General features: G+C 40.8%; 1 protein-coding gene across 3 annotated transcripts in view; it reads left to right on the top strand.

The window, feature by feature from the left end:
• TENM1 (teneurin transmembrane protein 1) overlaps positions 1-21,018 on the top strand; it is a gene marked incomplete at both ends in the record, with an annotated part of 603,322 nt that overhangs the window by 464,233 nt on the left and 118,071 nt on the right. For all 3 annotated transcript variants that reach the window (XM_082610702.1, XM_082610701.1, XM_082610700.1), the window contains 2 exons: positions 5,322-5,465; positions 12,873-13,122. In XM_082610702.1, coding sequence (XP_082466828.1) covers positions 5,322-5,465; positions 12,873-13,122 — 394 coding nt within the window. The remainder of the gene's footprint in view (positions 1-5,321; positions 5,466-12,872; positions 13,123-21,018) is intronic.

The raw sequence follows: 21,018 nt of genomic DNA, 5'->3' as shown, positions 1-21,018 counted from the left end.
GTAAGGTGCAGATCCTAAGTAAAATATTACCAAATTAAATCCAGTGACTCATTAAAAAGATAATACATCAGGGCTTCCCTGCTGGCGCAGTGGTTGAGAGTCCGCCTGCCGATGCAGGGGACACGGGTTCGTGCCCCGGTCCGGGAAGATCCCACATGCCACGGAGCGGCTGGGCCCGTGAGCCATGGCCGCTGAGCCTGCGCGTCCAGAGCCTGTGCTCCGCAATGGGAGAGGCCACAACAGTGAGAGGCCTGCATACCGCAAAAAAAAAAAAAAAAAAAAAAAAGATAATACATCATAACCAAGTACCGTAGAGTGTATTTTAGGACCTCAAAGATGGTTCAGCGTTAGGAAATGTATTGCTATAATTTACCACCTCAATAGATTAAAGGAGAAAACTATGTGAATATCTCCATAAGTACTGAAAAGGCACTTGGTAAAAATTCATCACCTGATTCTGACACTCTTAGTAAGCCAGGAATAATAGATAAACAAAGCATTTCAGGCCACTGGGCACTGTGTCAAATTGAGGAGTCTCTGGGGTTATCCTATCCTATGAGTAATCACTAGAGAACAGGAGAAAGTAGAAGTCATTCTGGGAGCAGGTACCCGTTCTCAGTAGATAGCATTTTATCTGTAGTTTTTGTCTATTGTGGCCGTGGCCTTCATTTGGTTTGTTAGGCCTCTCGTCTTTTATTGTTGTTGTTTTATATTAATCTATTTTAAAAGTATGGGAAATATTTCTTGTTCTATTTAGTGATTTCTTTTCAATAAGAAGGTTTCGATCTTCTTGTTACTTACCTTTTAAATGTGATGAAATTATTTTTAGATGTTCCTTGAGTTCATGAAGGTAACATAAATTTCTCACACTGACTATCAGGCTACTTTTAATTATATATTGCCTTCATAAATGCAACCATTATGAATTCTGAAGCCTTAGCCTGAAGCTGTTGAAAATCATCTGCTTAATCTTGTCATATTTTGCACATCAGTTTCATTGCATGGCATCTTTACCTTGGCTGTTTAATGTCAGTCTCCTATCGCAGCCCTTATAGGTGAATGTCACAGTCACTAAATCGGGTGTCAGGAGCACTGTGGCCCTCCACCTTCTTGCAGTCCCCGCATCACACTAATGCTGCTGCTCTGATAAGTAGAGTGTAATTCAGTTACTATTTTTCTAATGTCAAATGGCTTTGGGGGAGCAAGCTGCAGTCTTTCTTTATAAGCCAGTAGAATAAAGTCTTGTTTATAAGCCAGTGTTGTTGCAAGATGACTAACAGTGAAGTCAGGTGCAAATCCTGTGACCAGAGGACGGCATCCTCTACAAAAGTAGCAAGGCTATCTTGACAATCAGTGACTCTTGGTTAAGGAACATCCCATTAATATCTCTGTGTCAAGGTGAGGGAGAGAATAGGGGAAGACAGAAATCCAGACGGAATTAAGGGTGTCACAAGAGAGGCAGTCACATGGTTCAGAGAAAGTATTCTGCCATATTAACGGCTCTTTCTCAACTGCCTTCCCAGTATGTACACACCAGCATGGGACCACTATACCAGCTCCTAGGAAGGATAGCCTGGGACCCCCTCCTTCCCCACCTATCTCCACTCACTGCCAGACTGGTCTATCCTCCATAGCGCCTCTGAAGTGTTGATGAATAATTATTCTTTCTTTCCTATTACACTGTTCTTCCCAGGTCCCACTCCAGAATGCCGGAGGCTGAATCCTTTGCCTACACCGTGCTGTGTTGATGATCAGATGTGAGAGGCACCAGGCCACCTGGGAAGTGGTAGTGGGTCCACTCTGCTTATTTAACTGAGACTCAGCTGTCACAGTACCAGGCAGAGTGTAATGTCGGGGCTCAGCCTTTTCAGTGCCAGCCCCTGAGTAGCCCTTTTTTCCCCCATATTTAATTATATGAAAAAGAGTAGGCGTTCAGTGCGTTACAGTCTGCTTCCATGAGAGGAAGTCTAGGATTGGTTGCTACTGTATTTGCCAGTTCCTTGTGCATTTGGAGAGCAGCTCAACTCCGTGGGGTGAAACGTCTGCCTTCTCATGCACCGACTGCAAGTTCCAGGATTCTGTTAAAGCGGCTGCTGTCAGAAAGAAACCTTGCCTTGTTGCTCTGAGCAAGGAGCCACATACAAAAATACCCCAACACACAGCCATTCTCATTAAAGTCAGTTGGAATTTTGGACAAGTCTTAAGTATAAATCATAACATTATTAGCTCAGAGAGTTTTCTCAAGAGAAAGTAAATCTAATAAAAATTAGAGGGAACTTATTAAGTGGCCTCCTTGTTGCTATTTGCTATGACTAGGGGAAAAAATAATATAATTGTGGGGTTTGCAGCCAGTGCACTTTTTTGTGGTGGGCTAGAGAGCAATTCAGACATGAGGAGGTGAAGAGAATGACTCATTACCATTGCACTGAGGATACTTTATGTAAGCATTTCCTGCCACAGAGTTGGGAGGATCTTTGTTCCTGAGAGGAAAAAAGCAGGCTCCAAACCACCATCAGAGGTCACCAGGGCACACTACTTATTTGCAAAACTGCACAATCACCTTCTGGAGGAGAGATTCTAGGGGAGCACATCAGGCTTAAAATGTATAAGAGGCAGATCCTGACAATAGCAGGGAAGGAGATGTGGCTTTAAGGGAACTTGTAATCATTATCGTTGTGATTATTTATTAATCAAGACTTTTAAATGTTGGCAAGAGGGCTTCCCTGGTGGCGCAGTGGTTGAGAGTCCGCCTGCCGATGCAGGGGACACGGGTTCATGCCCCGGTCCGGGAAGATCCCACATGCCGCGGAGTGGCTGGGGCCCGTGAGCCGTGCCTGGTGAGCCTGCGCGTCCGGAGCCTGTGCTCCGCAACGGGAGAGGCCCCAACAGTGAGAGGCCCGCCTACCGCAAAAAAAAAAAAAAATGTTGGCAAGAGAAGTAGAAACTGTGTTATTCTTCACACCAACATGGCCCTAAGTGTGCTTTCTCACCCCCTGATTTTTCCAACATGAGATACAGTGCTCTCTTTGGCTTTTGGGTTTGATTCCCCAACTTGAACTGATCAAATACAAGCTTGAAAGAATGCACTTTAGAATCATAGAGTGAAATGCTAAAAGGGGACTATAAGAATTATCTAGTACAGCAGTTTTTGATCTGAGATCTTTATTTAGACTTCAGGAGATCAGTGATCCCCCTAGAATTATATATAAAATTTTGTGTGCCTATGCGTTTTTCTAGGAGGAAGATCCATAACTTTTATCACATTCATAACAAAAGGTTCCCTGACCCAAAAGGGTCTAAGAACCACCAATTCTAGTCCATCCTCTCCCTTCCTCCTTTGTTACCAATGAAGAACAGACCCCCAGAGACGGAGAATAATATGCCTGCAACCACACAGCTAGTTAATGGCAGACCCAAGAATTGAAGTCTCTTCTGACTCTAGGTCTGAAACCAGTTATTTCTACTATAACAGAGTTGTTTTAACAAAGCACTGGGGACATGATAAGATATCAAGGAGATTGTAGACAGCAGTGATTTGTGCCACACGTGTAACCTGAACTAGATTACCTTTGAGATCCTCTTCACCACTGAAATTCTGTGTTTCTATCCATGTTAATAGAGAATAGCATTGAACCAGATGATCGCAAACTAATTTCCCTTTAGAAATCATTTCCACTGTATGATTAGTCTTTCCTGTTCCCTATTGATCTCCCTTGCTAATAGTGCTTGGTTAGAGCTAATACTAAAATGAGTTTGCATTCCAAGAGTCTTCACCAGCTGATGGCAGGGTAGAAGGGCATCCCCATCAGGACCAGCTACATAATTTGCAGGGCCCAGTATTAAATGAAAATACCCAGCCTCTTGTTAAAAATGTATTAAGGATTTCAAGACAGTGACAGGAGAACATTAAACCAAGTATGGGGCCCTTCTAAGCGTGGGCCCCTGTGTGGCTACGCAAGTCACGCACCCGTGAAGATGGTCCTGATCCCTATTAAAGCCTTGATGGAGGGGGGACAAAGAGAAGTAAGCCTGTGGTTTGAAATTGGCCACAGATGACCCCCAAAGGTAATGAGTTGTATATTCACAATCATAAGGACTTTTTGGCTTATCTGTGCATGTGCTTGCACACACACATGCACGTGCACACCTGAATCAGTTGGACTAAAATTACCATCTTTTCTCTTCACCTAATGCCCCAATCCAACACTAGTCTGCTTGGATTTTTCCTCTTAGGACCTATTGCACTGGCATTGTTGAAGCACACATTTTCATTACCAGTTTTCATAACCAGATGCCAAAAAAGAAACGAGTTCTCCAGGGGCATCTGAAGAGTCAGGTAGAGGCAGGTCCTCGAAAGCAATGGCATACGACCAGCTAGGGATATTTTAAGCTGCCAGAAAGGGGGAAAAGCAGCTTTGGGCTATGCAGTGTAGTGAGCTAATACTCTCAGCCTTAGAACATTATGAGGACACAAAGCATTTTAAATTCAAGAGTCAGAACTCTGGGGTTCCAACAGGTAAGCAGATTTACCAGCTGAGAAAATGGTTCGGACTTGGGATACTTGAGTTCTACATATTTCAGTAGAGCAGAGGCACCCAAGTTACCACATTCTGCACTTCCCATTTTAGCAGCATACTGGGGTTCCCAGTTTAATGCACGACATCCGTGCTTCATAAGGGTTGGAGCCAAATGTTGGGTGATGTCCCATTGGTTAGAAACCAAAGCCTAACATGCACAAAGCGGAATCTACACTCACAGTGCTTGTAGCACTCTAAGCAAACTCAGACTTCTTGGCAAACTAAAGGCCAGTTAGCATGGGAGAAAATATAAATGGGCAAATCGATTTTTATTAGTCTCATGTGTAGTCAGTTGTTGTATAAGTGGCCCAGTACTCCAAAGCCAGCTTCCTAAGTGCATTTCGCACTCCAGAGAGAACAGAAAACAACTTTCCCTGCACTTCTACTACAAAGGTAAAGAAAGAAATTGTATCACCACAGCTTAAGCCTTCAGGGAGCTTATTTCTTCAGTTTTACAACACAGCCTTTTACCCAAAAACCCATACTAAAGCTTGATGTCCAGAACATACGGTGCGTACCCAATGACAGCCTCAGTGAGTCACTCATTCATATATTTATCCAATATGCACTGACTGGTCACTTTTGGATGCCCGATGCTATGCTAGGTGAAAAGTATTTGTGGTCAAGTTTCAACCCAAATCAGAATTCAATAGCAGGTGTGTTAGCCAGAGGCTTACCAACCAGTGCAAAAATGAAGCAAATCTTTTTAAATGTTCTAATGTGTTATTAACTCTTTGTTTGCAGTGTCTGTGGGATATGAATATGAAATGTGCCCCGACTTTATTCTCTGGGAAAAAAGGACTGTTATCTTACAAGGTTTCGAGATGGATGCTTCTAACCTAGGAGGCTGGTCATTGAATAAGCATCATATTTTGAATCCTCAAAGTGGTAAGCACATTTTTTGATATTTATTAATACTATTTTCCTAATGCTATATACATATATATGTAATACTTATTGCAGAAAATTTGGAAAAGTACAAGGAAAAAAGTACTTATAAGTCCACCACCTAGAGATGACCACATTATATTTCTTTTCAAATGGATCTGATTTCAAATCAGTGCTAGTAGAGTGAGACCTCTTCACAAAGTTATATGAAACTGGGTTTTAAGAATCACCTGTCGGGGCTTCCCTGGTGGCACAGTGGTTAAGCATCCGCCTGCCAATGCAGGAGACACAGGTTCGAGCCCTGGTCCGGGAAGATCCCACATGCCACGGAGCAACTAAGCCCGTGCGCCACAACTACTGAGCCTGTGCTCTAGAGCCCACGAGCCACAACTGCTGAAGCCCACGCGCCTAGAGCCAGTGCTCCGCAACAAGAGAAGCCACCAGAATGAGAAGACCGCGCACTGCAACGAAGCATAGCCCCCGCTCACCACAACTAGAGAAAGCCCTCACGCAGCAACAAAGACCCAATGCAGCCAAAAATAAATTAAATAAATAAACTTATTTTTAAAAAATCATGTCATTAGTGCGCCATCCCAGGTGATTAACCAGTTTATCTGACACTGTAACCAACTTCTAAAAATTGGAATGATATTTGCCGTATTTCATATGATCTAAGACACCATCGATTATAAGTACACCATTATTTTATGGAAAATGCTGTCAATTAAACAGTGACACACATTGATTGCAAGATACATACTTATTCCAGAGATGTGAAAATAGGAAGCAAAATGTGCATCTTAGAATTAATGAATCAACTAAGTGATACAGTCTTTAAAGAGTTTTAGTGAACTCTGTCCCATTTTAAACACAGCAACCCTGCAGTGTGGCCTTAACCCCATTTAAAAATCAAGACTCCGAAGCTGAGTCACGTTACTTTCCCCTAGGGTTCACAGTAAGTGGCCAAGGGCTGTCCATGTGCTCTTCCTCTACGCCAGTTTTTTATCCACATAAATGTCAGTATATGCAATAAGAAGCTAGGGGTAGAGTAAAGGGACAGTAATGGGTAATAGAGAAAAAGAGGTAAGAGGAACACAGGGGAAGAAGAGAAAGAATCTGGGAAAAGAGTACAGCTCTGGACTTCACTTAGTTTTAAGCCTCCTAAGTCCTGGACTTAGGAAAGAGGGAAAAGCAGTGAGAATCAGGACACTCCCATCTTCAACCTTTGCCTTCTTTGTACCACTTCTCCTGCTGTTACTTTCTCCTAGTTTGTAATTTAAATGTTAAATAAATCAGGAGAGGAGACCACAGGTGGCCCTTAAGTCCATGCTTCTCTCAGACAGACTGATTTTGCTACCCTGGTTATAAATGCTTCATCCAAGTCACTTCATCTCCTTTTGCTGGGAGACCAATCGTTGGTGTTTCCATCCAGCGTCATTTGAACATCTACTGGTAAGTTTTCACCGTGAAATGATATTCCTTTTCATCTAAAGAGGCAGATTCTGACCAACCTTTAGTAGAATGTGTACTTTGGGTTATTTCTCCAGGACTGGGGAAATGAATGTATATATGAGGCAGCTACACCCTTCCATCCAGCTGCCCTTGTATCCCTCTTACCTTTGTGAAAGGCCGGGTTATCTTGTAAGGCCATGAACTGACCAAGGCTAAGAGATCCGTTTTATAACCACACCTATGGTCTTATTCACTTGCACCGTAGTTAAATCAACCAATCCAACCAGCCACACAGGCTGGGAAATTTTGATCGGCAAAGCTAACCAGGTTTGCTTCAACCACAGAATGAGACCACCTACCAGAGTCCCAGTGTGGGCCCTGAAGATGGAGTCCATTGCTATGTGCCCTTGTTATACCTCCTTCCCCCCATTCAAGGAAGATCCTAAATTCCACTTCCAACTGTTTTTTTTTTTAAGAGCAAAGATTCAGGCACGGATATAAAATGTCAACTTTTTTTCTGTTGTCAAAAGGAGAATCACAGTTTTAAAAGTATAAAAACGAAAGGGCAGATGCCACTTATTAAATTATTAGGTTTTTTGTTTTGATTTGAAAGAGTTTGACATTTTAAGCAGCCGTTTCTTTTCCACTCGCTTTTATTGGCTTGTATGGATTGTCTCTTTCAAATGCCTGTCATTGACATTAAACACAAAGTGGAAATGACCTCAGTCCAGCCCCCAGCTGTGTGCTCCCAGTCCTATATTCTCTCACCATTTGCTTCACCCAGGTTTAAAAATTCAGAACAGAGGGGAGCCATTCAGAAAGTTGGCTTTAGGGGCCCCCCTGATTTCCACAAATGTGTCCTTTTCACCCCTGATTCACCAGTAATTGGTTTTTAGGTAATAGGTACCAAGTTATTTCTGGGAATCTTTTTAACAGCTTTACTGAAGTATAACTTATACACCACAAAATTTACTCATTTTAAGTGTACACTTCAATGATTTTTAGTAAATGGTAGAGTTGTGCAACCATCACCACCACAGAGTTTTAGAATGTTTTTATCACCCCAAAAGATCCCTTGTACTCACCCCAACCCCACTAAATCTACTTTCTGTCTCTTTCTGAGAATTTTTATTCTGAGAAAGAAACCTTACTTAAGATAGATCTTTTAAAAGGAAGATTTGTTCATGTTATCATCTCATTTTGTGGCACATTGTATTTCTAACCAAGAACTGGTCACACTTGCCAGGAAACAGATCTGAAGGCAGCTCTGCCGGTGCCTTTCAGCCTGCCCTTGGACACGAAAACCTCTCTTGGGACATTTTCAGAATCTAAATCCCACCCATAAACGCAGTTTTAGAAGCAGGAATGATAAGTGTGAAGGAGCAGCTTTGAGAGGACCAATTAGAAAGCAATGCTCTTTCCCCCTCAGGTCAGACCGTCTTTTCTGACTGATTAAGGCCAGAGCCTAACTCTTTAGACACCCCGCTTTTTTGATCTGAGACAGATAGCAGATTAGAAACAAGAATCTGTCTTCCCCCAATTTCCTCTCGCTGGTTAAAAAGACACCTGTAATTAGATTGGATGTCTGCTGCCATTCAATTCTGCAGTTTTTCTTTGGCTCCAACATCATTATGCAGCGGGTAGTTTCTAGTAGGCAGTGTTTTCAGACCATTTGTCATTTCAGTTGCAGCAATTGTATTTACCTGACAATTAACCATTGGTTGTGGAGCATTGTTTCCAAATATTATGCCTGATATATCGAGATGGTTCCTGCTTTCACTGTGAGATTAAAAAAAAAACTAGGAACTTGTGTTTTTCAATATTATTCCTTCAAAATACATCTTCTTAGTGATTACAGAGAGTACATATTTATTCTTTTAAGATAAATCAGTTCTTTAAAATTATGCCAGTTGAGTGTTTAAAATTATTAGGAAAAACAATCCAGGGTTCTGATTGGGTATCGTCATCTGTCTGAAATGGATAAAGAATTTCCTTTAACTTAGCCTCCAAGATAGGCCAGTAGTTTGTTGGCAAATGGTTTTAGTGGGAGGACAAGTAAGTTTCCATTGATCACGTTGGCATATCTCCCAGTTTGTGTTTATATCCTCTCAGTCAAGTCCTAAGAGAAATATGTATTGGGTCCCATGTTGTTCATAAGCCTGAAAAATGGTTTCTTCTTTGAAATCAGCATAAAGCACCACCCACTGGCTCCCAAGGGGAATTGTTATTTCAAACTTATTTATAAGCTTCAAAAGAAGTTCTGAGCAAGGTAGCAGGAAGATATGAGTAGTGTGTTTAAAAGTGTGCTTAACTTACTATACAACAGGCTTGACTTTTTGGCAGAGGAAAGGAAACCTTGAGGGAGAAAATGTGCTGTAGGGCTCCAGCCAGTGGAGTTTCTTTGTTGACTGTAAACAAGACACCCAATCCTTAGCAGGAAGTTGGCCTTCATATAAATAATGTGTGTAGTCTCAGGATCATTTGATTCTGTTTTCAAAATGAGCATGTGTGGCAGAATAAACTGGAAAGGAGGCAGCAGTAATTGATCAAGATTTCCAGGAACATAAACAAAATATTTTCAAAGCAACCTTTTGCAGAAGAATTGGTGTTAAATCATTGTTGCTAGATGGTATGCCCCGGTTCTATGTAATGGAAGGTTAAACAGATTCTTGAAACAACAAAAACACCCTTCAAAATGATCTATCTTTCCGGGGCAATACAAAAGGGGTTTGCCCATTTTTGTTTTGATTGCTTCAGCTTTAAACAGGAATGGTAATTTCAGTACACGGGCACTTTAGTACCTTGCATGAAAGCAAGACATCAATTGTTGAGATGTAATCAGAAAGTACATTGCCTTATGTTTTATTTCCTTTAATCATTCTTCTTCTTTGATGGAGTGCTGGGCTTTCTAATAGAAAAGAGGAGTTTTAGAATTGCAGGCTTAGAAGAATGGTTTAGAATAGCCACCTTAGTTTTTAAATTGCCAGGAGCCTGGTAATAACATGTCATTTTGAAGGTAATTGTTAACTATACCATTATATTAATATAAAAAAAATGGAGATCTGTGAAAATAGATGTTAATAGCAAATCTGCTATTTCCAAGCCCATAATTGGAAATATTTTTGAATGATATACCCTGTAGTGCATTGCTAAAATACTGACATGCTAAACAGTTGGTTTTCTCATTTATTAAAGAACATATCATAGTCTCATTGGTAGGATATTCAGTGAGTGATCATCAGGAGATTTCTTTTCAATGATGTTGTGCAACTGTCATACCAGTTCTCATTCACTTTCTCCCAATTCATTTAAATTGCAGTATTGATCACATTGCAATTAAGTGTTTTTTGAGAAATGAAATTCCATCCTATTAATCTAACTTAATTAACTATTCTAAATCTTTAGAAACTTCTTTACTGCCTAATAAAGTTATTAATAAAATAAATAAGAAAGTAGTGAGCCTCAAGATATCTATCTTATGGTTCTACAATGACAGACCAATTTGTTGGGGCATAAGCTCATAGCTGGTCCTGCAGATCATATGTTGAAAAAATAGCCAGAAATCACCTTGGGAGGGAAAGTAAAATTACTTAAGAGTTGAAATCCAAAGGCTATATGAGTATGGGATTTCTGTTTCCTGGAAGGCCCCTTCTAGGTTTATATTTGGTGCCATGGTTTTGTGCATGTTTCACCCTCTTATCTATTTTTGCCAGCAACCTTCCTATTTCAGAGTGATCAGTAGTTTCTATGGTAGGACTGTGGGACTAAAAGTTGGAAGAAAACTGAGGGAGACATTTCAGGAAATGTTTAGGGAGAGTAACAGGTAGTCCGAGGAGATAGATAGCAGGGGTCATGGGAGAAAAAAATAAGACTGGACAGGATAACTGCATTCATTCATTTGCTGTCAGTTACTTCAGCCTGACACATTGGCATGCCTTCTCACCACATGGCTTTGTTTTTTTTTTTTTTTACCTGTCCTGGCTCATTCTGGGCAGACTTGAGCTATTTAGCACAGCAGTACTTGTTCCTTGGGTTTTCTGCCCAGGCTCAGCAGGTTTTCAAAATCATTGGAATTTGGACAAGGAAACTGTAAGAGACTCAAAGCCTATTTTCAACATTTACTGAGCACTTATAACAACTTGGCCACAGGGATGGGCACTGAAACGCAGGAAGGAGCAAGACAGAGGGTGTGCCTTCAAGGAGCTCGTGTTCTAATAGGGAAGACAGAGAAGTGATGAAAACTGTATCATACATGTGGCAAGTGTTATAACAGAGCTATGGAAAACTGCACATACAGAGGAGGAAGTAACTAATTCTGGCTGGATAGAGCACTGGGGAAGAACTGAGCTGAGCTTTGGAGGATAGGTAAGAGTTTCCCAAACAAACAAGATGAGGAAGGCATTCAGGATAGAGGGACTAGCAAAGTACAAAAGCAGAGAGGAAGGGCTTCCCTGGTGGTCCAGCGGTTAAGAATCTACCTTCCAGTGCAGGGGACGCGGGATCGATCCCTGGTCAAGGAACTAAGATCCCACATGCTGCACAGCAACTAGAGAGAAGCCCACGTGCCACAACAAAGACCCGCCACAGCCATAAATAAATAAATAATTTTTTTTAAAAAGCAGAGAGGAATGGAAGCATGTGAAAACACTTGTAAATAGTTTGCTGTAGCTGAAGCTCAGGAGACACAGGAGAGGGCGATGAGACAGAAGGCTGAAGAAGGAGGCAAGAGCCAAATCATGAAGGACTTTGTATTCCTTAATAATAAGGAATGGACCCCTTACTCCACAGAGGGTGTGGAACTATTAAAAGGTTTTAAGCCACAGATTGAAATAATCTCTATGGCAGGAGTGTGGACAGTGGTTTGGAGATGGGTATGCATGGAGACCAGGAGACCAAGAACTTAAGACAAACTGAACGAAAGCAGTCGTGGTAGGAACGGAGACCATGAAACTGGTTCAACATATTTTAGGAGATAGACTCAATGGGGGTTTAGTAATTAATTAGGTTTAGAGAGTGAGGAAAAGGAGAGCCACAGTGGTGCCCACATTCCCAACTTGGGTAAATACACGCCTAGTGATACCTCGGAAGATCAGTAGGGAACACAGGAGGAGGAGGAGGGTTTGGTAGGGGAGTGCAGAAAAATAAAATAAAAATAATGAGTTCAGTTTTCAATTTGTTGAGTTTGAGGTACCTGTGAGGCATCCAAGTAAAGAGATCTACTAGGAAATTGCATGTCAGGTGAAAACTCTAGACGGGAGAAAGTTTCGGCATAGAGAGATGGGAGTTAAAGCCGTGAGAATGGATGAGATTGCCCACAGAAAATGACTGCAAAGTATTTTCCAGCATTCTCATAAGTCAGTATCTCTATTTCCTGCACTGATGATAGTGAGATATGGTCCAAAAGAGTGGAAAATTCAAGTCCTTTTCTTATATCTTTGAAGTGCATTCTAGCAATATGATTTCTTTTCTTTTCACAGAAGTAGATTACCTTCCTGATTGTGTTTTGCTAAGGTTAATATTAAAATTGACTGATACTCCCTTTTCACGAACCCGTTGCATAGTGTGGGTGGTTTGAAGTCAGACAGGTGTGCACCAGGCATCAGAAGAAAGTCAGCCAGAGATGAAAAATGAGCCACAGATGATTCACAGAGCCCAAAGTGAACAGGAGATCATTAAAAGTTAGTCATTAAATGCTTCATTGAGGCATTTAGAATCAACATTAAAGGGACTGGGTATATTACTCCATTTCACAGATGGGCAAACTGAGGCAAAGTGTTATGCTGCCATTAGTTGCAGCTGTGCAGTCAAATAAAACCTGGGGCAATGTGCTTCACTCTCAAGTTCTTTTATAGCAGGCCAACGCTCCTTCCTGCTTTGAACAATGAGAAATTAAAATATCACTGAGAATATTGTGTGGTAATTTTTTTAATTCTTTTTTTTTCCCCTTGGATCTAGGAATCATACATAAAGGGAATGGAGAAAATATGTTCATTTCCCAGCAGCCTCCAGTCATATCAACCATAATGGGTAATGGACACCAACGGAGTGTTGCCTGCGCCAACTGCAATGGCCTCGCCCACAACAACAAACTCTTTGCTCCCGTTGCCTTAGCTTCTGGCCCTGATGGTAGTGTGTATGTTGGTGACTTCAATTTTGTAAGGCGAATATTTCCCTCGGGAAACTCCGTTAGTATTTTGGAATTAAGGTAAGTCTCCTCTAATCTCTGTTTGCTTAGTGGATAAGGAAAAAGCAAGAATGAGAAAACAGGAAGAGACAAGGCATTGCCAGAAGGAGCAGAAAATGCAGTTGCCCATATTGTAGTACTGAGCTAAGATGCAGGAATAGGGACACAGACATAGGTCACCATGGCTACTCGTACTTGAAGAAACCTTTGAGCACTGCTTTGGAGAACCAGGAAGTGTTGACATCCCTGTATGTGTGGCCTTCCCTGGGTGCATTCCTGTCACTGACGTGGATCTCAGTACTTCTGAGTGCTCAGGTAAGTCACTCAACCCCTGCTCTGGCCACTATGAAGACTGATCAGCAATATCTGGTATTCATTCTAGCAGGTAGAAGTGTTGTCAAATCCAAAAGGCTAAATTTTCTAAGTTCCCCAGGTCCAGTCTTTTGAAGTGGTCATTTCATCAAAAGGAAAATGGCCATCTGTGTTTGTGTGGCATTTTGAGGAAGGATTACTTTTTTATCCTTACAAGCTCTAATCCATTGGGAAAAAATGATTAAAGCATTCATCTTTAGGCTTTCTCCCTCTGTTTTAGAAATTTTCTTGAGAGTACGAAGTATTTTGGCACCTTTTGAAAGGAATTCGTACCTCTTGGTATTTCATATTTTGAAGTTACACAAAGATAGCAAGTAAATAGACCATGGCTTAATCAGCTTTATTTCTCTTTATAAGGATATAAGACACAAATATATGTCCCCCGGAGTCCTAGAAAAGGAAAACATCCTCTCTCATCCCAGTAGAGATAAACAGACCTGTTTCCCTTTCCCTGGGTAAACTGGTAGAACCTTTCTTCTCATTGGTTATGACAGCTTTATCCCTGACACATGCCTTCAGGGCATTAGGCTGAAAATTTCCCTATGTTCCAGGAGACTTTGGCGCCACTCTATAAACTATTCGACAAAACAGTTCTTGCCTCATTCATCACCTCATTGACCTGAAAAGTAGTGACTGGGAGAATAGAGACAATGATGGAACAACTTGTATGTATGGAGCACAGTCAAGACCAGTGAAAGCACATGCAAAATCTTGGGTCATTTTCATTTAACACTCATGTTGACACAAACGTGGAAATTTGAATACATAAGGACAGTCCTCGAAATTTTTCAGATTCTCGTGCTTTGCTTTGGAATCTACCTCCTGTTTCTCAGACTGAGTTAGTCTTTCATACCTAGCTGGGGAAATCTTCTAGTCCCAAGCCCCCATCCATTTTTCACATTAATTCACTCCAGTTTTAATACATTTCTTAATTATAATTGCAAACGCTGTCATAGAGAACGAAGCTGTTAAATCCCTTGACTGATAAAAAAATAGATTGTAAAATTAAGATTTTATAAAGATAAAGCACATCTACAGAGTCTAGAGAGGTACTAATTCATAGCACCCTGCCCTAATCAAATGTTCATGTACCTCGGGATGTCATACCTCACTGGGATTTGTCATTACAAGCACTATATCCCTTTGGGCACCTACTTACTGGAAAGTCAATAAGGAAGGCCAAGATGGCTGTATGCCTGGATTTGCAAATGTTTTATACAGCATTCTATGTTGTTTTCAAAATCCTAGGGAAGTTCTGTCTACCTGATGCGGAACATGGGTGGAGCACTGAACAATTCATTCACCATCTGAATATTTCCAGGCATGCAGATCTTGGCCGTCCGGTAGACAGAGACTTTGTCTTGCTGATCCTATATAGCCAACCCTATAAAACCTATATAGCTAGCCCCTATATAGATAACTCCTCAGAGGAAAAAACCATAGGATTATCTATAAAAACAAAAAAGAAAACCCAGCTAAATTTAGTCCTTTCCGTTGTAATTTAAATGCAAATTTACCTAAGGTGGAGCAATTGTCATTCATCAAGGAGATTCTCCCTCGTCAAGGATCCTTAACAGTTCACAAATTTGAATTTTAGTCCAAAGTACCTTATGACCTTCAACATAAAGTCATTTGAAGACTAAAGTAGAATAACTTGGACCCTAATTGCAGTGATTTTCTCAGTAGAAAGGAAAATTCATTTCTGATGGCGTGAAGTATTTTCCGATCCCTCTACTCCTTCTTACTCCAAAACACCGCTCTCTCTCACTGTCACAGCTCTTCAAATGCATAGGCGAGTGCACACAATGAGCTCATACACCCAGGCCCTCACTTAGCCTGAGTCTCCCTGGCTGGCTCTTCTGAGCTGACTTCCTGTAGAGCAATTCTTCCTAACATTCTCTTTTTAAATTCTCAGATCTTTTTGAGAATCTATTGTATGTTATGGGCCTTCTCCCCAGAAAAAAACATTCACAAAAAATTCAGGGGTCACAAATTTTCCCTCTCCCCACATTCCCCCCCACCTCCCGTGGATGAAGCCCTTTCATAGACTCATGGTTAAGATTCCCTGCATTAGGTTCAAGAAGAAAAAAATAGTTCTTCCTTCTCTACTCCGACACTCCTCTGACTGGCCATCGGAGAAATAAGCTGATTGAATATATATATATATATATATATATATATATATATATATATATATATATGATCATTTTGACCTAATTAACAGGTAACTCCCTATTTGACTGCAGTCAATACCATCCACCCAGTCTGTGACAGCAAACATTATCTGTCATGTTTACTCAGAAACTAATACAGTTCTTATTAGATTCACTTTTTTAAAAAAAGTATCTATCCTGATCGGTAGCCTGTACTGTACACATTGCATCTTTCACATACAATTGGTGAATTTTTATATTTGCTTTGTAACTTTTCCAGGCTTAAACTTCCTGGGGAGAAATAAGTTGATATAAGGGGCTTTGCTAGCTTCACAGCCATAATGTTCATTGAATTCTACTGTATATAGACAGAAACTTCATTTCGTACCAGTTTTTGGTTGATGTTAAAATCAGTTAATTTAATTGCCCCCCTCCAGTGCATATTAGTCATTTTATTTGGTTGAGTCACCTGTTTCCTTGGAAACACAGACTATATATAGTCATTATGTTATTGGTTGCATTTAAAGCTGTGAATGAAAGAGCAATATCCTCAATAAGTTGTTACAGAAAGGGATACAGAACATTCTAGATCTTCACTGTCTGTCAGGTTATTCATTATATAACTTAACTACTCTCTTTTCTACTTTTCTATCTATAAAATTGGCTTCACGTTAATATTTGAGCATCCTCTTACATGTCTTAAACGGTTTAACTTGTTTTAAGATCCACAGATGTGTACTTCTCAGCCCAGAGTTTGATGACATTTTGAGAGGACATAAAGCTTACTCCTACTGGATGCCCTTCTAGATTTCCTTCTCTTTCATCCTCTTGTTCCATTTGGGGGCACATTGAACAATTCCAGATGCCCCTTGACATTTCAAAGATTAGAAGACTATAGATTTTTCCTCTCAGCTCTACCGATCCAAACTGTCCCCAGTTGAGTTTCTTTCATCTGACCTCAAAAATAATTTCATTTTCATTGGTGGATGATCATTTATTTCCTCAAGCTGATCCCCCATTGGCTGAATGGGGAGGGCAAGGAAAAGTCAGTTATGTGATTATTATTAGCAACATGCCAAGAACAACAATATTATTTCTTGTTATTTAAGTATATAGTATCCCTTTGCCTGTTTACTGCAGATTTCATCTGCACATATACATCTTAGTGTTTCCTTCCAGTGAGAAATTGAGATAAAATGATAAAGAAGGGAAGCTTATAAGATCATGCAATTAAACCTTAGGGAGTCGCAAAAATACATTCTGTGAAGATTTTTTTTTAAGATAGATTTATTTCTATATGAGATAGTTTAGGTCTAGGTATCCCTAGTGACTTGCTTCTCGTGTTAAAATTTTAAACACACACACATATTTCAGTAACACAAAAGTGATATCACAGATTTGTGAGCTTAGCGATAGAAAGAGTCCATGGAGGCATCTGGTACAACGTAGTGCCCACTGCATCCCTGACGGTTGATCATCTGTACTTTGTTTGATCCTTTTCAATAACAGAAAACTTACGTATCTCTCTAGACAGTCCATTGCATCTTTGGAATGCTCTGTTGAAAATTCTTCCTTATATTGCCTTCATGAAACATCCACTCAGTAGTGGCAAATGTTAACATCTGAAGCACAGAAGCCACTTCCCTCGTTTACCTGAGAAACTTTCGCAAGTGTAAAGACAGATTACCATAGGTTCCTGAGCTTTCTCTTCTTCATTCTCTACATCCCCAAGTCCTTCAACTATTTCTCATCAATTAATGACTGTTTCCTCTTCCTTTGATTATGGCCTCAGGGTCATTTTTCAGTTTTCTAAAACTTACATGGATAGTTATATAAGTAAAAACAGGAGACACCATGTCAAGTGCTTTGCAAGAATTTAAATATGAATATCCTCTTGCTCCCCTCTCATCTTCTAATTTCACGAATCTATTAGAAAACTTATTAAGCATAACTGGAAATGACTTATTCTTTATAAAAACCTCATGCTGTTATTCTTCAAGATGCTGTTATTCTCCAGATATTTATTTTGTCCTTTCATTAAAAATGAAAGAAAGAAAAAAAAAATAAGAGCCTGGCAGATGCTTCTTGGTACCTTGAGTAATTTGGACTTGACAAATGTCACTGTGACATGAAAATTTCTCGAGATGTTACTGTTTCTTTTACAGTGACTGGTTAATATTTCCTACATTGTTCTCAGGACTCAACTCCTGTCATTGACTAGGGATTGAGTAGAATTGGAATAGCACCCACTTAGGGGCAGTTAGCATGCTGAGAGGCAGTGGAACTTGTAGAGTACTCTGCTGAAGGAGCATATGGAACGTGGACTTTGAGGGCTCTGAAAATATCTGAGAAATGACCAAGAGCCTTCCTCTTGTCAGCAGCACTGGAGCTACAAAGACAGAAACAAACTACATGTAGGTGAAATAGGTGGTTACCTTCCCAGTGTAACCTCATGTATTAGCATTGACACTCAAAGGCTCCCTTTACCTCACCCCAAAACATCTTCGCTGGCCTTCCACAGTGCCCCAATTTCCACTCTAAGAAATGTGTTCCTCTGAGTTGAGACATTGCCTCTCCGAGAGTCCCCAACACAGGAACCTGTGTTAGAATGACCCATCAAGCTATCATCATCATTAATCCCTGGGCATGGATTCGTTTGTGAGATTGCTTTTCAAACGAACTGCTAGCTGAAAGCAGGACCCTAAACACAAGACAGGTAAGTTGAGATAAGGCCAAGGGACAGAGCCAGAGAATGAGGACAGTCTTAGATGAGGGTTTGCTGAAGTTGGAAGATCTAAGAAGTCAACCAGTGGCAGGAGTGGGAACTCGGTCTTCAAAGGAAGACTACCATGGGAAGATGAGCAGGCAGGGAAGTCTGTTCTTTGACTTCAGATATTTCTGGCTACGTATAAGGGAAGAAGCTGAAAACAGCATGAAGAACAAGCAAAGTGCTGCAACCAACACAGAGCAGGCCAGGCAAACTCTCATGACGACTGGTCACGAGACAGCAACTCCGAAGTTGGCATGTCCCTTTTTTCTCCATCCCCCACCTCACTGGATGTACAAAGAATAGGTCAGAAATGATGCTAAGTGAAAGAAACCAGACACAAAAGGATACGTATTATATGATTCTGTTCATATAAAATGTCCAGAATAAGCAAATCCATAGAGGCAGAAAGCAGATTAATGGTTACCTGGGGCTGGGGGAGCTGGGGAAATGGGGAATGACTGCTGATGGGCACGGGGTTTCCTCATGGGATGATGAAAATGTTCTGGAATTCAGTGATAGTGATGGTTGCACAACTCTATGAATGTACTGGAAACTGCTGAATTGCACCTTTTAGAAGCGTGAATTTTATGGTTTGTGAATTATATCTCAATAAAAAGTTTTTAATTAAAAAAGAATAGACAGCCCTTTTAATCATGTAGGTCCTGAACAAAATCAGAGATCTACTTAAAGGTCCTACCATCAGGAGCATTTCTTGCTCTAAAAAGTTGTGCCATTCCACTCCTTTCTCCGAACTCACTGCAAGCTTCAAGTCAGTCAGTTACCAGGTGGTGATGCCCGCTGATGGGCCCAGGCACTTGTGAAGCACTCACACGCTGACACCTCAGCATGCAGTCCATTGCCAGCTAGACAGCAGACCGACTTTGGTGGTGGCTCAATCCTAAATCTATAACTAAAAGTAATTCTGGGACAGAACAAGGTCATACACCGGAAATAAATTCCGTCATTTTCACTTCCTCCCTCTGAGATGCTAATGAGAGAAGCTGCTCTGCATAATATGGGACATCTTTCCAAATTCACAGTGACATTATTGGCAGGATCAGAAGAAGCTGCAAGAAAGTCAGACCATCCCCCTCCCCACACCTTGCCATCACCTAAGAATTTCAGAACCCTTTGTAGCCACACAAATGGTTCTGTACCATGAGACTCTGTGGTAGATGAAACCATGCTTTAACGAGATCCTTTTAGTATTTTTACAACTCAGCTTCCTTCAGGAAGATCAGCCCTGTAACGGTGATTAGAGCCAGCCTCAAGCACACTCACCCTGTAATTTAGAGACCACAAAAACAAGCAAGTGTCTGAAGACAAAAAAACTCAAAGAGGTTCAAATGTCTGGGGCCAGATTTCTAATCACATCTCCCCACCCTTACCTTTTGATCTTTTGTGTCAACCCAGGGGATACCCACCCTTTTGACGTGGCCCCATGAAACAGAAAAGTCAGTGGATCCTCACCATAACCCAACTAGTAAAATCCCAGAAAGATTCTCTTTAAAAAGACTTGAATCAGTAGTTGCAGATGGCTTCAAAAGAAATCATTTTGTATCTTTTCTTCTTTCCTGATGTTCCAAAGAATAAGAACATTTTCTAGTTTAGATAAAAAGATTTGTTATCTTCATGTTTTTCAAAATGGCATAAGGGCCAGGTTTAAAAGGATTTTAAAATTTAAATGACTATATTTCACAGATGATTATAGCCTTTTAGTTCTGGGCAGATTTGACCCAAAGTCAGGCCTGTCCACGGACTGCGCTCCCAGTGTGAGAAGACCCATACCAGGTCCCAGAGTGAAATAGCCTAGGCAGTGCCCTGTGCCAAGAGGATTACAGATCAGGGGCTTCCCAAAGCGCTCTGCTGCTTCTGACATAGTTCTGTTTTGCCCACCCCGGTTGCCCCCTTGGTGCATGGATAACTGGACAACACAAGGCCCTAGGAGTTTGATGTAAATGGTGTTTTATCAAAGCTATTTTGAGGCAGCAGTTTTGATGCCAGGGACATTCTATCATGGTCGAAGAGAAAACTTTTATACTTTCAATTTGTTAAATTGTTTAATATTGCTAAATAATGTGCTAATGTTCACAAGACATGTCCCTATCTTATCTCTGCAATCATATAAGTGGCTTAAAGTTGGGTTTGGGATGTCTGTTGCACGCAAGACTTGATAATGAAAGAGTTTGCATTTTGATAAAGTGGCTTTCAAAACTAATAAGAACCTGCTATATTAAAAAATAAATAAAATAATATTCCAAATTTAACAAAACAGAAAAACAAAATAGAGCCTAGAACAGTCAGACCCTTTGCAGTGGCTACTTCTTCAAAACCTAGCCTAGTGGTTCTTAAACCTTATTCTGCATCAGAATCACCACCTGAGTTTGTTCAAAATGGAATTCCTGGGAATTCCACTCCCACTTCAAGATCCTGATTCATATGACTGGGGAGAGCCCCAGGAAACTGCATATGTGGCAAGAACCCAACCGATTCCAATGAAAACAGTCCCGAGTGAACTTTTTGAAAAAACTGCCTTAGAGCTTTGCCCACCCACCATGCAGGATATTCAGTCACCTTGACACCATTTTAGGAGGAGCAGCCTGGAGGGATTGAGGGATTGGG

This window comes from Mesoplodon mirus, assembly GCF_964341445.2.
Source record: "Mesoplodon mirus genome assembly, chromosome: X".
NCBI classification, from domain to species: domain Eukaryota; kingdom Metazoa; phylum Chordata; class Mammalia; order Artiodactyla; family Ziphiidae; genus Mesoplodon; species Mesoplodon mirus.
The sequence above is the reverse complement of the archived record's forward strand: the minus strand, read 5'-3'. Positions and strand labels throughout refer to the sequence as shown.